Below are 17,671 nucleotides of genomic sequence, written 5' to 3' on the forward strand. Positions count from 1 at the left end.
CTTTTTTTTTTTTAACCCCATATTGTGATTGGGAACAGATTCTTATTCCCTGGATTTGGTGGAAATTTTGTATTTTTGTGACATCTAACATACATTGATATGATTAAGAAAATCATCTTTCTCAAACTTGCTTATTAATAGTACTCATTTGACATCATAAGAATACATCCTAATGCAACGTCACAAGTGAATGCACACTTGTAACTAATAATCCAATCAAAAATATCATTCCTAGCACTCTCCTTGATCCCCTCCCAATCAGTGCCTCTCTTCTTCTAAACGTCACCGTTCTGACTTCTAATACCCTGGGATGAAATGTAGCCTGTTCTTTTGTGTCTGTTTCTTTACTATTTTTAGAGCAATTTAAGGCTCACAGCAAAATTGAGCAGAAGGTCCAGAGATTTCTCATATGCCGTCTGCCTCAGCACATGCACAGCCCCCCCATTATAACCATCCCCCACCTGTTGTTCATTTGTTTCAGTTAATGGAAGTGTTGATACACCATCACCCAAAGCCAAAGCCTACATACTCTGGCAAACACTTTAATTTTTGACCAGGCACTTGAGTAACTGGCTGCTTAATCGGTAATTTTATGCATTACAAGACCAAAAGTTTGGGCAAATGGGGCTGAATTTGCTGTAAGTCTGTTATCTTTCTAAAAATAAGGAAGAGTGCCTTTAGTACAAATTAGGAGTCCTTATGAACTGTAGCCCTTATAAACCCTGTTTTACTTAACCAGAGATATTCCCTCCCTAAAACTATTTTGTGACCAATACATGTAAGTTCCTCTGAGGGTAACACTGAATATTGCCATATTTGCCTGAGAATTGTTCCTCTCTGTGAGCAGATGATCTGAGTAACCCATCAACTAAAGAACTCCTGGTGTTACACAGCAGTTCTGAGTGAGCATGTGACCTAAACTGGGCTGTTCGGAATCCTTCACTAGTAGTTTTTCAATTTGGGGCATGAAACACACAGCAGAGTCTGAGTATGAAGAGCAGGGAGTTTAGTGGATGTTCATTATCCTCTGTGGAAAAAGCTGGTTTGCGGTGGGACAGGGTCAGCAAAGCTGAAAGGAAGTAGGGCCAGATGGAAGGGAGAGTCCCAATAATGTCATTTGAGTCTCCGAATTGAATCATATCTGGACTTATGAGCCAGTGAACTCCCTTTTCTACTTAAGCATCTTTGATTTTAATTTGTACCACTGGCACTAATACTGTCAGTGTAACTCAGTGATTCCTGCTGAGGAACAGATTCTAATCACTTGAGTAGTAAAGATGGTCATTCCCACCTTACTATATATTTGCCTTCATTCTTTTGTTTGCAGCCCTTCATTTTGACTATATACCAAAAAAAGATGGCTAAAAAAAAAAAATACAGCAAAGTATCTCTGGGTGGCTCTTACTACTTTATGGAAACATCTAAATGAATGATTTTAGATGATAATTGTATTACTGGAAATCAGTGCTCTATTTTTATAAATTACAGAGAATCTCACATATGATACTAAAAATGTTCTGTACAGATGCAAAAGAATTCAATTCACTTTTAGTCAATGTATCTTTAATGTTAGACATTCTGATGCTGCTAAGTAGTATCTCATTATGACTAGTGTTTCCCTACTCTCTGCCACTTAACACCTTTTCTTATGTTTATTGTCCACTTGGATAGCCTTGTGAAATACTTGATCTTTCTACTGGATTTTCTTGCCTTTCTTTTTTTTTTTTTTTTTCTGGTGGTAGTGGGATTTGAACTCAGGGCTTTGGACTTACTAGGCAGGTACCCTACTGCTTGAGCTACACTCTAGCCCTTTTTGCTCTTGCTGTTTTTGAGATCGGGTCTTGCTCTTTGTCTGTGTTAGCCCCAACCATGATCCTCTTATTTATGCCTTCCTCAGTAACTGGGGTGACAGGCATGTATCACTGTGCCCAGATTTCTCTGTTGAGGTGGGCGTCACGAGTTTTTTGCTTGGGCTGTCCTGAGCAGCCATCCTCCTGAGTAGCTAGGATTACAGATGTGAGTCTGTACCACCCTGTTGGGTTTTCTTTCTTATTATTATTGACTTTTTTTGTTGTTGTTTGTTTGGTGATGCTGGGGATCAAACCCTTGGCCTTGTGCATGCTGAACAGCCACTCTACCTCTAAGCTATACCCTGAGCCCTCTCATTGATTTTCAAGAGATGTTTATATAATCTAAACATAAATCCTGTGTTGAATATATGTATTATGAGGAACGTCCCCCTAACTGGACACCTGGCAGGAGTCTATAGTCCCAGCTTCTCTGGAGGCTGAGGTGGGAGGATTGTTTGAACCCAGGAGTTTGAGACCATCCTGGGCAACATAATAAGACTCCATCTCAAAATAAACGAAAAACCCCAAGCAAACATAAGAAACCCAAGTAACTTCTGTCACTTTTTAGTGCAAAGTTGAAGAAAAAATTTCTTAATTTTGATGCATTTTAATTTATCATTCTTTGCCTTTGTGGTATTTTTTGTGTTTTTAAACAAATTTTCTCTACTCTAAGGTCATAAAGATATTTCCATATTGTTTATATTTATCATTTAACCTTTTATATTTAGATTTGCATTTTACTTGAACTTAATATGTATGTATAAGATCTGGTCCCAAGATTCATTTTTTTTCCTTGTGTGGATATCTAGTTGATCCAGTGGCATTTGTTGAAAAGTCCCTTTTTCCCTTCTGAGTTCTTATAAATTAGGTGATTCTGCATAGGTGTCTGGTTTTGTAGTCTTCTCTTTTCCATAGGTCTGTCTTCATTACTGCAGTAAGTCTTGATGTCGCTCACTGTAACTCTTCCAGCTTTGTTCTTCAGGAACATTTTGGCTATTCCAGCTTTTTAGATATATGCATAAATATTAGAACCTATGTGTCAATTCTACTTTTTTGAAAATGGAACTCTGATTGAGATCTAATTGAATCTATATAAGGAAATTTGGGAGAAATTGATAACTTTAGAGCGTTCCAATCCACTGATCTGGCATATCTTCTTATTCTTTTAAGCCACCGAGGGAATGTATTTCTGTATAAAGAGCCTGTGTATCTATTGCTAGATTTATTCCTGGATATCTGATATTTTGTTGACTAATGAATTACATCATATTTTTCTTTTCAAAAGTTTTGTCATCTGCTTCCTTATTGCTAATATAAGATGTATTGATCTTAGATACAATGACATTCCTAAATTTACTGGATAATTCTAAGAATTTTTCCTGTGTATTTGGAGTTTTGTAGGTACACAATCATGTTGCTTGAAAATAGTGTCACTTTTTCTCTCTAATTCTTTTAACTTTTTTCTTTGTTGTATTATGGTTGCTGAGACTCCTAGTAAAATGGTGAGCAGAAGGGATGATAGGTAACATTCTTGTCTCATTCCTTATTTTAGGGGAAAGTTTTCAATATTCTGATGATTGTTGTAGAATTTTGTAGTTAGTCTTTATTAAATTAAGTGATTCTGTTTTTTACCTAGATTAACAATAGTTTTTTGTGACTCAGTATTGAATTTCATCAAATGTCTTTTCTACATCTATTGACTTAGATATATTTTCCTTCTCTTTTCTGTTATGGCAAATTTCATTGATTTTCAAATAATAACTAAACTTTGAATTTAGGAATAAATCCAGTTTGGGTATAATTTATTATCTCTTAAGTTTCATTTGCTGATATTTTGTTTAGAATTTTCCAGATATTATGAAAGCTATAAGATTTTGATATTCATAGAATGTTAGGCATATTAGCATTTTGCTTATGGACCCTTCTGAGTAAACTGTAGGCTAGTATAAGATAAGATTTTTGTGTTAAACTGGAAGTCTATAAAAAGTGGTGAATTACCTTCTGTTTCCTAAAAGACTTTATAATATTTATATGTTTTTAAATTTTTATTTATTTGTTTATCAGTGAAGACATGGAATGGTCTCTATCAAAGTTCTATGTAACTTGCAGAAGGTGGCTGCATTGGAACTTTTTAAAATTGACTGCTAAAGGCAAGAGCTGGCTTAACTCTTTCAGTTTCTCTCTTTTTTTGTTTCTTTGGTTTTAACCGCAAAATCTAGTAGAGTTTGTAGAATGTTCTATCGTATATGCTTAGGCTCTTTTTTTTTTTTTTAGTTGGGGTTCTTGCACTGGTCTTGAATTTCTTGGTTCAAGTGATTCTCCCATTTTAGCCTCCTGAATAACTGTGACTATAAGAACTACCACTTCTGGCCTTAGTTTTACTATTGTCAGGTAGAATTGCTTTTAAATGATAACAACAAATACAATTTCAGAAACTAAAGAGCACCAAGAACCAAAGATTCCAGAAAGTACAAAGAAACAGTGGAAATCTAATAGAAAGTCAGACTCGGTGAACCAGAATCCTGCTGTATTTTCAAATCAGTGGCATATTCCAGATGTAACCCCAAAGACTGATACAGAGGTATCTTTGTTTTCCCTTAAAGTACAACGTTGCTGTCATGTCTGAAGTTTGATGTTTGTCTTAAATATTTTCTATTGTTAATACTTATGTGCCATATTTAGTGAGATAGTTTATAAATATTTAAAGATTTTTTTAAAATCATTCAGAATACAGTGATAAGTAACAGCTATTAGTTAAGTAAGATTATGTCAGGCTCAATTTTATTTTCAATAGTGTTTCTAGATTGTTAATAGATGCGTACAAGTGTTGGCAGACTAAATGGTCCAAATCTAGTTTCTAGCCTGTTTGTGTAAAGTTTTATTGGAACTTTGACACACCCATTGGTTTACTTACCCATGGCTGCTTTTGCACCTTAACAGCAGAGTTGAGTACTTTGCAATGGAGACATGGCCTGTAATGCTTAAGGATATTGTCCTTTACTTAAAACTCTGTGTTGACCTCTGAACCAGTGCCATGCTGTCCCAAGCGTTTAACAGTTCTGTTCCCTACAGTCATGTTGATTGATAAAAACAGAAAAATGCTGACTACATAATGCCTTGAATTTGAGTGATCATGCTCAGTGGTCATTTTTAGAAGGAATGATGGGGTAGGCTACGGGAAGAGTCACACCTATGATCCATGGTCACACATTCCTCACCATTTCTTTTCAGTGGCTTCTGTGAAGTCAGTAAAGGCTTTGCATTCTAGCTCAGTGAATCGGAGATATGTTGGTCTTGTGACCCTCTTTACACTCTTAATTAGTGAGGACTCTAAGGAACTTTTGCTTATGTGGGTTATATTTTTTTTCTGTTCACCACATTAGAAAATAAAGCGAGGACATATGAAGTATTTGTTAATTTATTTTAAAAATATCTGGCAAGGCAAGTGTATTACATATGAATATAAATATGCTTCTGAAAAATAAGTGTTTTTTTAAGCAAAATAATTATAGTGAGAAAAGTGATATTGTCTTACAACTTTTGAAAATCTCTTTAATGGTTGGCCTAACAGATGATTGGATTGTTGTATCCACTTTTATACTTACTATATTTTATTATATGTCATATAATATTTAGAAAACTTTAGCATATACTTATGAGAAAATAAAAGTGAGAAAAGCAAATGCTATCTTGGGATTACTATGAAAATTCTTTATACCTCTCAGACTCCCTCTCAGATGTCCTGTGGACATCTTCCTCATTTGCAGATTTTCCAGTGAGCTTAGTAACAGGTGTAGATAATAAATGGTAGATGGTATGGATCCTGACAAGTTGAATCATGGATCAAATTAAGTAAGTACCTCTTTGTCTTTTGGAATTTGAAAACCAATAGGCTGGCAAAGGGGCTCAAAAACCAAAGAGTGTTACAGGATGGCTATAGTTAAAGAGACAATAACAACTGTATTGGTTAAGATCTGGAGAATTTTAAAAGGCTTATTCACTGTTAGTGGGAGTTAGTCATTTTGGAGCACAGGCCTGGCAGATCCTCAAAAGGGTAAGCATAGTGTTTACATACGACCTACTAATTCCACTCCTAGATTTTTAGTCAAGAGAATTGAAACCATATGTCCACATATATTTGTGCTTGCTCAGTAATGTTCTATAATATTTTCTTAATTACATGCTCACCACTAATTCCGAGGTATGTACATGAAGAAGTCTTAAAGGAAAATTATTCAGAAAGAGATTTATTAGCCATCTTCAATACTTAAAAGGACTTCAGTGTAGAAAGAGATTTATCCATTGTGGTTCTCGAGAGCATAGTGAGAACGCATGGGTTGAAATTATAATAGAGAAATAAATTTAATTTCATACTTTTTAATAACTAAAATTGTCCTCAAATTGAAGTGAACCTCTGCAGACAGTAGAGTGCTTATTTACTGAAAGTTTCCATGCAAGACACGGCTCTTTATTTGGTCATGATGCCGTAAAACGTTGTGGTAAACTTTTTGGAAAGGCTTAGGCTTTGCAGTCCAGAGGATTTCTGTTGTAACTTTTCAACTCTACCATTGCAGTATGAAAGCAGCTATAGACCATATGTAAACAAATAGGCATGGCCTTATTCCAATAAAACTTCAAAAAAATAGGCAACAGGCCAGATTCAGCCTGCAAACTATAATCTGCTGATGCCTGCTATGGAGGATGTTCACCCATCATTTGGGATTTGTAAGAGAAATTTTACAAGTTCTGTGTCTCTTATGAGAGAGAGGCACACAGATAGGCATTTGCATTTCATTTTTGCTAAGTAATTAGTATTTGGCTACATTTGAGGTGGGATGTAGTTTTATTGATTAAAGCAACTTTGTTGTTGCTTGGGATTGAACCCAGGTCCTCAATCATGTTAAGCATGTGTTCTACCCCTGAGACAAACCCTTAGCCCCCCATTTTCTTAAGTTATAAAAACTTAATCCTGTTAAAATAGCCCTGATGGGTGGGAGGATGGTAGGTCCTATTTTGTTATATAATTTTGTGGGCTTATAATCAATTTGAGCAGAATGTGTTAGGTTTAAGAGTTTGGAGTAAAATGATTATACTAAAAAGTTATTGAAAGTCTAAAATAAATATGCCCACCTTTTTTAGTATGCTTTTGTTTTTCATATTTCTATTAGTTTATTAGTTCTGAAAGGTTATGCTTCTTAAATGTTACACAGATGACTAACTTAAAAATTCTTAAGTCATAACATCTTACATTTTCTTTTAGCAGAAACACACCTCTGAGCAACCTGTCTTGTCAGTTTCAAAGCAGTCACCACCGATATCAGTACCTAAGTGGATTGATCCCAAATCTATTTCTAAGACACCAAGTAGGAATTCCTTGGATGATTACATGAGCTGGTAATTGGCACCTAGCTCAGAACTCAGGGTGGGGAAATAGAAATAAGATGGGCTTTGGAACCAAGTAGATCTGTGATTGAATCCTGCTGGGATACTTTACAGACTTTGCAAGATACTATTTTTCTCATCATCAGTTTTATCTATAAAATGTGAAAGGGAAGGTGATTACAATAATAAATATTTTTAAGGATTGTTATGAATGTGGTCTGTCATATTGTATTCTATTTAAAACCTATAAATCATCTTAGAATGTGAGCCTTTATAATCATGTATTACCAAACGGATACCTTTCTACTTGAGAGAGATTAAAGGAAGGTTAACATTCTTAGAGTGAATAAATATTTTAGTATAGGAAGTGTTATTTGGAGCATGATAGTTTCTGGAAGAGGTTAGTTGTATAGTTTACATAGTTCTGAAGGTGTTCAAAGAAGTAAGACTTGAGTGAATAAGAATGAGGGGGTGAGTGAGGAAATTAGTCAGTGTTGATTAACAGAAAACACAAGGGGTGTTGCAAAAGCAAATGAATGACATGTCAACGAAAACAACTTAAAGGAATGTGATACACTGTGACCTTCAACTTGTGGCTATATTAATGGTTTAAGGCATAACTTAGTTCACGATGCCTTTGGCTTTTCATTTTCATAATGTAATTGATCTCTGTTAAAATTGACCTTCTTTTAAAACCTCTTTAATGCAATTTTGCTATATATCACCTCATTTTACTACATGTAGAAATTTTAAAGAATGACTGTTAACTAAAATGATAACATAGATATTTCTTGTGATACTAGATTATTTATTGTTAATAAATATTTGTAGAGCTCTTTTGTGCCAAGTACTGTTCTAGATGTTGAAGCTATAATAGCAAATAAGGTAAAGAAAGTATAAATGTGTGCTGAACAGATACGGGCTTAATGGCCTTACTCCTTTAATGATGTAACTGGCTTCTAGATATTTCTAGCAGACCATTATAGAACATTATGGCTTAAAAGCACTCAAACTCAATGATAGTCATAATAAGCTGAACCTTGCCTTGGCTTCATTCTTATAAAATTACTCTAACTTCCTATTTTAAATTCTGTCTTACTTATTTTGCTAGCACAGATTTCTTGTCTGGGGACAAAAAATTAATTTCGGAAAGAATTTCCCCAAATAAAATATCTGGTGAAACTAAAATGAACATCAACTATCAATTATGAAAACTAACTTAGGTTCTGTTTGATGTGGCACATGTTAAGTTAATAGCATTTAAAATACATGCAAACTTGATCAGAATCTTGGGTTTTCTTTAATTTTAATATTTTGAATTAAGAAAAAAACTCTTTCCTAGTTTTAGGACTCCAGTTGTAAAGAATGACTTTCCACCTTCTTATCCGTCATCAACACCTTACCATCAGCTTGCCTGTTTCCAGCAGCAGCAAGTCCCTGTTACTCCTCTTCAAAACTTACAGGTTCGACAAGCTTTGTTTGTGGTGGGTTTGGTTTATATTAAGGTACACTCAGTTTCTTAGATTTTAGTTTTATGGCAGCAAGCTGTCAGAGAGGGTCTTAAGAACATGTCCATTCTTATTCCCAGTAGGCAAAACTTTTTTTGACATCCAAATAAGGGTGTGATTCTTAAATTTAAGAAGTTAGTTAATGAAGAAGACACTAATGAAACTGTTCTACTTAACAAGGTCTAAGGTTTTAGTTTGAGCACCTGAATAAAATTTCGCTTTACTTGAAGTTTCTTTCTAGTCTATTTAACTATTCACTTCAGCTGTTTGCAAACAGCTTCATTTCTTATGTTGACGAATCTGTAATGCCTTTGGAAAAGTAAATCTTCAATATTATCAGCATAGCAAGATGAGAATACTATTGGAGTATATTATAATTTTTGTAAACTAATAGAAAAAGTTTTGCTTGTGAGGCTAATGCACTGCTGTCTAAAAAGAAAATTGATACTCTTGACACTAACAACTAAAACTGGTTTATAGTAACTGAGAGACAGCTGATACCGGTAGAAGACATGAGCCTTGTAGACAGACTCCCTGGGCTCACTACTGTGAGTTCAGTTGTGTGATCTTATGCAAGTTATTACACAAGTCTTGTACCCATACCTACTTACCGAGTGGTTGTGAAGATAACATTACTTAATATGTGGATAACTCTTAAAACAGAGCATGGCACTGTTTAGATAATAAATGTTGTGAGTTATGGTTCTTTAAATGAAATAGGAAAAATAACTACCTACAAAAACCAGTTGATGAAAAAATTGACAGAAAGTACAACAGTGGTTACTGCACTGAAGAGGAGAGAATGGGGAGTTATCCTTCAGTGGGTATTTCAGTATTCAGTGTTTCAATATTCAATGGCAAAAAAATTCTGAAGATGGTGGTGGTGTTTGCACAATGATGTGAATGTACTTACACCACTGAATTGTATTTAACAATTGTTAAAATGGTAAAGCTTTTATTTAACAAATGGATAAAAAAATTAGCTGACAAGATAATTAACTATGGAGAGAGGTGATAGTGTTTTGAGGATTGGAGCAATATAATAAATTTTGAAGGAAAAAGAGAAAGATGATCAGGTTTGTCCATACATTGATTCAAAACACATTTAATGAGCTATTACTCGTATGAGACTGTTTGGGTCAAAATCTAGAAGGCGAATCAGAGATGACTAGAAGAGGGTCTTGGGGGCCTTCTAAGAGGAGGCCAGTGTCAGAGGGAACTGAAAAGAGGCCGGGGTGTACCTCCAGGTTAGGAAAGGGAAGGAGTGAACCCTGTAGATTTTACCCTAATAGGGATAGGAAGCTGAGGAAGAGGTTGAAGGAAGCAGGAGAATTAAAATGTCTGATTTACAGTTTGAAAACTGGCCTCAGTAAGAGAGTAGACTAAGGGGACTGTGAATGTCCTGGGCAGAAAACTATCCTCACATTGGTGTTGAATTAGAGTAAGTTGGAATTACTTTATTTTAAAAACTACCAGCAGCCCATGGGAAAGGACATCAGGCTGCTGCTCTCTTCCCTAAGAAGTGTTTGCAGTTTAAGGAAGAACATTTCATAACAGTGTCTCTTACCCCAAAGACTAAAGAAATTAGAATTCTTCCAAAAGAAAGAAATCAAAAAAGAAAGAAAGAAAGACTATCTTATTTAAACAGAAGGAGATTACATGAGAGATTCTACCATTGACTTAGTTCAGTTGAGGTTTATTCAGACTGATTTAGTTTGACTAATTGGCTAATCAAAAATGCTTTGTTTCAACTTTTTTTTTTTTTTTGCCCTCCATACTGGCTTCGACTCAGGACCTTTCCCATACTAGTAAGCTCTTTGCCACTTGAGCCACATCAGGGCATGGCTCTTTGTTTCAACTTCATCAGCTCAGCTTGAGTCTTCTCCGCATGCCATCTGTTCAGGCACTCATTAGTACATGGAGAGATGATCCAGCATGAGGGAAGGAATGAAAGGGCAGCTGATAATAGTACATGTGTTGAAAGTTTGCTGGGGAAGATGCTGAAGTTCAGAGAAATCAAGCAACTTGCTGAGCATCACTAAGCACAAAGGAAATTTGTGTTGAAATTTGCATTTGTCTGACTCACAGCACCCAATACAATAGTACATTGCTCTTTTTATAAAATAATGCTAAATGGGAAAAAAAGAACATAGATATAATTGTGTGTCTTTTTATGTAAGTAAGGAGGTGTAAGGAAAAAAAAGTGATAGCTTATTAGTGTGTTGTGCATTAAGTGGTATTTTCTTCTTAAGTTTTCTATTTGTGTTAAGAAATAGAACCAGTTAAAAGGAAGGAGAAGCTTGTGTATTAGTTTAACACATTTTTTTTTTATGTTTTTGGTGATTTTTCAGAAAGGGTCTTAGTATGTAGCCCAGGCTGGCCTTGAACTCTCATTCTTTTTGCTTCAGCCTCCGATGGCTGTGATTATAGACACAGACCACCATGCCTGGTAGTTTCTTTTATTAAAGTAAAGTATGCAATACAAGTTCCCCTATTATAACATATCTCATTACTTAAGAATTAGGATAATTTCAAAATTGGCAGTGTTTTACTATACCCAGTACAAGCTAGTTTTCTTAGGCATATTTTTTTAACCTTTGTTTATATATATTATTTAGATTTCAGGATCCTCTTCAACAAATGAATGCATTTCAGTTAAAGGAAGAATTTATTCCATATTAAAGCAAATAGGCAGTGGAGGTTCAAGTAAGGTAAGTATCATAAATATTTAAGAAATGAATAAAAATATTATAAACTTTCATTTGTCTTTTTAGCTATGGGGGCTCTTTTATCTTTTAGCGACCATGTTGCCCTTGAGCCAAAAAAGCTGCCTCATTTCTTGCCCTTCTCCTCCCTTTTCACTCTAAAAAGACCTGCCTCTTGATAGCAGTCTTATGTCTTTCCCTCCAATGTCCTTTGCTTCCTAATTTCTTCATCTTACGTTAACGTTGGCTGTGGTGGCAAATGACCACTATGTATCATCACAGAAGACTCTTTCTAAAAATGAGTGATGTGAATTACTTATATGCTTATTATTCATGTAGCTTATTCAGTAAAGGCTTTTTACTAATGGATTTCTTTTTTTGAGTTTTTTATCTAAAAAACATTTTAGTAATCTAAATTCATTGGAGTTGTATTTTTTTGTTGTTGTCATTCTGTGGATTGAACACAGATCCTTGCACATGCTAGGCAAACTGTCTACCACTGAGCTAATATTCCTGGCCCCTGAGTTTTTAATTTATATGAATCTAATTCTTTATGGTTGGGAAGCATCTTGAGCTAGTGCTCAATACACGCCATAATTAATTCTTACTCTGTTAAATCTATACAGATTTTTGCCATTAACATTCACCATACAACTATAATGAAGAGCGCCAAAAACTTTCATATTCTTGCTAAATTTAGTTCTTAGCTTTGAATTTTAGGTCACTTGGTATTTGGAACAGTTGATTTCTTTTTTCATTTTGCTTTCCTGTTGTCTCCTCTGTTTTCATTTTCTCATGCTGGCCATTCCTTTTCAGTCTTCCTTATGTTCCAGGACTCAGTGCTGCAGTGCTTCTTTTCTTCTTTGTCTAAACTGCTAATTTTCTTGTAGTCTTATCTGTAGGTTTATGGCTCATAATTTCCAAACTTATATTTCCAGTTCATACCTCTCCTTTTGATCCAGACTTAGATATCTAATTTGTCTATACACATCTCTTTTTGGTTACCAGGCATTTAAAACTGTGTGTGCAAACACAACTCTTGCTCCATTGTCTTTGTATTTCAGTAAATGGCAACTCTATTCTTCTTATTGCTTGTCCAAAAACCAGTCTATACTCTTATTCTCACTTGCATATCCAACCAATCAACAAGTCTTATTTGTTCCACCTCAAAGTATCTCTAGAATTTATTTTTTACCAGCACTATAACTTTGGTTGAAGCAGCTCTCATCTTTTCACTTTTTATTTTTATTTTATTTATATTATTTATATTTATTTTATATTTATATTTATTCTTATATTTATATTATATGTTATATTATATTTATTTATTTATTTTATATTTACATTATATTTATTTATATTATATTTATTTTACTTTATTATAGTGCCCTTCTAATGAGTCTCATTGAGTCAGTCCTTGTCTTCCTGATTTATTGGATTTGTGTTTTAACACAACAGTTGATTTTTCTCCAAGCACACTCATATCTTTGCCCTAGTATCTTCTCACTCAGGGTTCGATTGACCTCACTCTAAACCTGTAACTCCCAAATTTCCAATCACAGTGTTCTCCGTTTTCCTATCTGCTTTTTCTCTGTAGCATACCTTTTAACATGCTCTTATATTTATTTGATTTGCTTTTGTCCCTCTACACACGAATGTGAGCTCCATGAAGATAGCAGTGTTTGATTTGCTCAGTGATGCTAGTCCTGGTATCCAGAATACAACAGAATAGTAGTTGAATGAATAAACTGCCTCCCTCAGCGATTATGCTGTGGGTAACATGAAACAAAGGCTATTGGATTTAGTGGTGTTTTTTTTCCTTGGAGTATATTGAAGCTGTAAGCTTACTTAAGTCAAGGGCCATGTGATAAAGCTATACTGCCCCATTTTCTGAGTCCAATTAAATTATGATTCAACTTAATTATGGAGTTAAAAAAATAGCATGCCTTAGAAGAGGGTGAGTTTAGGCTGTTACCAACTTACACTGTATTTATTAAGAACATCTAGAATGGTCATGGAGCTCATGAACATGGTCAAGACACTGGTGTACCCAATCTATTTCTACTTTATTAATTCCCTGTGAAATTGACAGAGCATATTTCTGACACTAACTGGCCGCTGTCCTTGGGAGGCTGAGTCAGGATCATTTGAGCACAGGAGTTCAAGGTCAGGCAACATAATGAGACCCATCTCAAAAAAACCTCCAAAACCAAATAAACCAAAGTAATTGACATCTCTGTGGTGAGAAAATGAAGCCTTCCCAGTCAAGACCATAGAGGTTATTTATTGCAAGAGTTTTGCCAAAGTTAGGGATATTTGAGGGGTAATATATGCATACAAAAAGTTGAAAGTTTTCATTTACTGAAAAATTTTAGATCATACATATGTGTATTTCTATCTATAGTATCCTTCAGGTTTTTCTGATGTATCCAACTTTAAATGTTTAAAAATGTCTATTCTGTCCTGAATGTTTTTAATGATGATAGCAAACATTTGATATACTATGGACACACTGTAGAATACTGGGCAAATGTCAGTCATCGCTGTCATTTTTCAAACCCTGTGCAGTAGGTATTACTAACAGTATTTTATTTTTGAGAATTAAGAAACGTGTCCAAAGTTAGATTGCTGATGGAGTGCGCCGGAATTCAAATGCAGGTGCTTTCCTCTAGCCTTTTGTAAGTTTTGTATGTTTTATTTGTATGTGTGTATGTACTTGTGTTGTATTATCTATAATCTTTAAATTTTACTGTTAGGCTACAAAGCTGTTTCACTGAATGAATACACTACCTCACACCTTATTAAACAGCATACACATAAAATATAATCATTAGGTTTAGGGTTAGTAGTGTCATATTGTACCACACAACAACAGTGCTCTCAATTCATTCAGCTTTGTGAGGCGATTTACCCTATACAGAATGGCTTTGTGCTGCTATTTTAAAATTCATTTTGTCCCTTTCATTGTTATTTTCTGCTATCTGTTACCCTACCACTGTTCTACATTCCATCTCCTAATTTTCCTGTGTCCAAATAAACTCAACAACATTCATTTAGCGTTTTATACTTGAAGATGAAATGTAACTGAGTTGTACTTAAGGGTCTGTGATAGACCTTATTTATTAGTTCAGTTTTAGCCCATGAGCCTCCTCCTTACCTCTTTCCTGTATCTGCTGGGTAGTCAAGGTTAAGTGACTTTTTGCTTCAATGTGTCAAAGAGTATAAATGAATACAGTATTTCTTGCATACATGGGCATTTTGTATTTGAATTTATGAAGTCTTGAAGGAGCACTATTGTTCCATGTCTGGTGAAAGTTAGACACATTCTGACATTTTGTTCTTAAAAATTGACTGTTCATTATAGCCAGAACTATTTCACCTTGACATTAGAGATCCTGACCATGTACTTATGAGAACATCTTGTTCTTGAAAATTGGACCTGTCCTTTTTTTCACAACCAAAATACACTGATAGCATATTATCTGTTACATGGATAAGCTTGTCAACATCAGGCACAGTGGGAAAACATCATGTATGAAGTGAATTTTCTGTTCATCACAGCCTTAGTCATTCTTAACATTTTTGAATGTGCTTTTCTGTATGTTAATTTTTCTGGTTAAGGCACCCAAAAGAGTATTATGAACATGTCAAATTTAAATTGTTTTTCTTTGGTGTTAACAGAAAGTTTTGTGATTTTTATGTCTTTGAGTTACTGAATTTCCATATGTGATAGGAAGTGGGCTGTTATTCTTGTATCATGATTATTTTTTTTCCTTTTATATTCAAAGTAGGCCCAGGATTTGTTTCAGAATTTTCTCAGCCTAAAATTCTGTCTAACAAGTTTAGAAGTATTGTGATAGTATACAGATAGTACATTCTAAACTTTCTTCTTTGTTGTACTGTATAGGTATTTCAGGTATTGAATGAGAAGAAACATATATATGCCATAAAGTATGTGAACTTAGAAGAAGCAGATAACCAAACTATCGATAGTTACCGGAATGAAATAGCATATTTAAATAAACTACAACAACACAGTGATAAGATCATCCGACTTTATGATTAGTAAGAATTCTTTTTTCAATTAAAAAAAATTTTTTTGCTATAGTTCTTCAAGTAAGTGTTAAGTAAGTCTTAATATAACCTAGCTATTTGTTGTTTTGTTTGGTTTTAATTGCAGTGAAATCACGGACCAGTATATCTACATGGTAATGGAATGTGGAAATATTGACTTGAATAGTTGGCTTAAAAAGAAAAAATCCATCAATCCATGGGAACGCAAGAGTTACTGGAAAAATATGTTGGAAGCAGTACACACAATCCATCAACATGGTATTAAAATCTCTTCTTGTGGGTAAAGTTAAAATATTTGTTAAGGGCTATAGGCTTGGCTCAAGCCGTAAAGCACCTGCCTAGCAAGCATGAAGCCCTGAGATCAAAGCCTAGCACTACCAAAAAAAATTATTGTTAATGTCATCTTAGAAAAATACACTTATTATTTTATTGGTATCTTTAGCTAGGTGAACTAAATAATTGGAAGTATTTTTAAAGATGAGGAAACAAAGTCATTTCTTAATACTGTTAACCCAAAGGGTATAGTACATGAACTCAAATTCCTGCATTCATAATGGAAAAAAGCATCTTTCTCAGTATTAATGTAGTCTGTGGTCCTTATCTTCCAATATTTTGGATTTTAGTATATCTGAGACTTTTGGGCTCAATTATCCTAAAAATATGAGATGTTTATTTCCCTCTTTCTCCTAATGATTTTGCATTATGTGCCCTTTGTATAAGTTGGTTTATTTTTTTACTGTTAGCCTCAGGCTTTTATTTTAACATGTTTTTTTTTTTTCATTTTAGAGCTTTCTCTGCCTTTCCCCTATCTTTAGAACAAAACTGTTTAATCTAGATGATTGTAATTTATCTCCCCCTGAATAAGTTTTCTTTACAAGTTAAAAGATAATTTATTAGTGATTAAAATTAGTGCTGTAGGAACTGTCTTTACATCTGGCAGTATAATTTACAATGCTCTGTACTGGACAGAGATCCACATTGGTTAAAGCCACTGCCTGCTGATCGAAGCCAGACTGCCTGCCCTCAACTCATGGCATTGTCACTTAGGCCTTGTGACCTTGAATGGTTTACTTAAACTCTCATTGCCTTAGTTTCCTCATCTGAAAGTGGGGATGATAATAATGGTATTTCCTTAGCATTGTTTTTGAGGATTAAATGACTCATTACAAGCAGCAAACTTAGATTGTACCTTGCATATAACAAATGCTAAGAAAGTATATACCTTATGAGAAAGGGATATTTAATTGGGTTGACTAACTGAAAGAACCAACTGTAGATTGTAAATTTTACATTGTCTCATAATGGATTTTTTATTTTGAAGGCATTGTTCATAGTGATCTGAAGCCTGCTAACTTTTTAATAGTTGATGGAATGCTAAAACTAATTGATTTTGGAATTGCAAACCAAATGCAGCCAGATACAACAAGCATTGTTAAGGACTCTCAGGTAGGACATCTAGTGAATAGTTGGTTGCTTGCTACCTGGTATTATTTATATCACCTCATTCTCCAAAGAATTTAGAGTCTTTTTATAAGAATAGGTACTAAAACCATAAAAAAATTCAAAACCCTGGTCAATATGATTTAGAAAAGTAAGACAAGATTGTATAGAAATATATCTAGCAATCTTGAGTAATTTTCCTACAACTGAGGTAAAGAAGCAGTAATACCTGTCTTGGTAATCATTTTGTTCATGTTCTAAAATTGACCTGAAAGTTGACTTTGGGTTTCCTGGTAGCAGTCAGAGAGAGAATTGTAGTAACATGTTTTCCATTGTCGTCCATGAGGTGAGGTCATTTCAATTTAAGAGGGCTTTCATATTGGAAATGCCATAATTACTGTTGTTTCCAGCAGCACTTTTGTAATAGGATATGCAATAGCAAATGTAATTAAGTTGTTCAGTAAAAGCTAAAATAATGATAGCAAAGTATAACAAAAAGAATCTTGCTTGGAGATGACATGATGTGTCCATGTATGCTTATTTCTGTTGTAGATCTCCCTTAATTCTGGGAGCAGAACTGGACTTTGATAAAAGGAATAGATGGGCAGCATGCCCGTAAAACAATTCTATCTGACAGTCATTACTTAATGTCAAAACTGGCTGAACATTGAGTTGTAAATCAGCTTGAAGATACCTTCTATAGCAAGGCCCT

At 34.4% G+C, this 17,671-nt stretch overlaps 1 protein-coding gene across 10 annotated transcripts in view; it reads left to right on the forward strand.

Annotated features, from left to right (window-relative positions):
* Ttk (TTK protein kinase) overlaps positions 1 to 17,671 on the forward strand; it is a 36,159-nt gene that overhangs the window by 11,637 nt on the left and 6,851 nt on the right. For 8 of the 10 annotated variants that reach the window (XR_012449855.1, XM_074079716.1, XM_020181932.2 and 5 more), the window contains 7 exons: positions 4,283 to 4,431; positions 7,111 to 7,244; positions 8,575 to 8,695; positions 11,359 to 11,451; positions 15,353 to 15,510; positions 15,626 to 15,777; positions 16,841 to 16,965. Coding sequence is in view for 9 of the 10 variants with exons in the window: in XM_074079716.1 (XP_073935817.1) it covers positions 4,283 to 4,431; positions 7,111 to 7,244; positions 8,575 to 8,695; positions 11,359 to 11,451; positions 15,353 to 15,510; positions 15,626 to 15,777; positions 16,841 to 16,965 (932 nt within the window). In the remaining variant the exon portion in view is untranslated. The remainder of the gene's footprint in view (positions 1 to 4,282; positions 4,432 to 7,110; positions 7,245 to 8,574; positions 8,696 to 11,358; positions 11,452 to 15,352; positions 15,511 to 15,625; positions 15,778 to 16,840; positions 16,966 to 17,671) is intronic. The other 2 variants (XM_074079681.1, XM_074079695.1) reach the window with 1 other exon arrangement.

This window comes from Castor canadensis, chromosome 1, assembly GCF_047511655.1.
Source record: "Castor canadensis chromosome 1, mCasCan1.hap1v2, whole genome shotgun sequence".
Taxonomy (NCBI): Eukaryota; Metazoa; Chordata; class Mammalia; order Rodentia; family Castoridae; genus Castor; species Castor canadensis.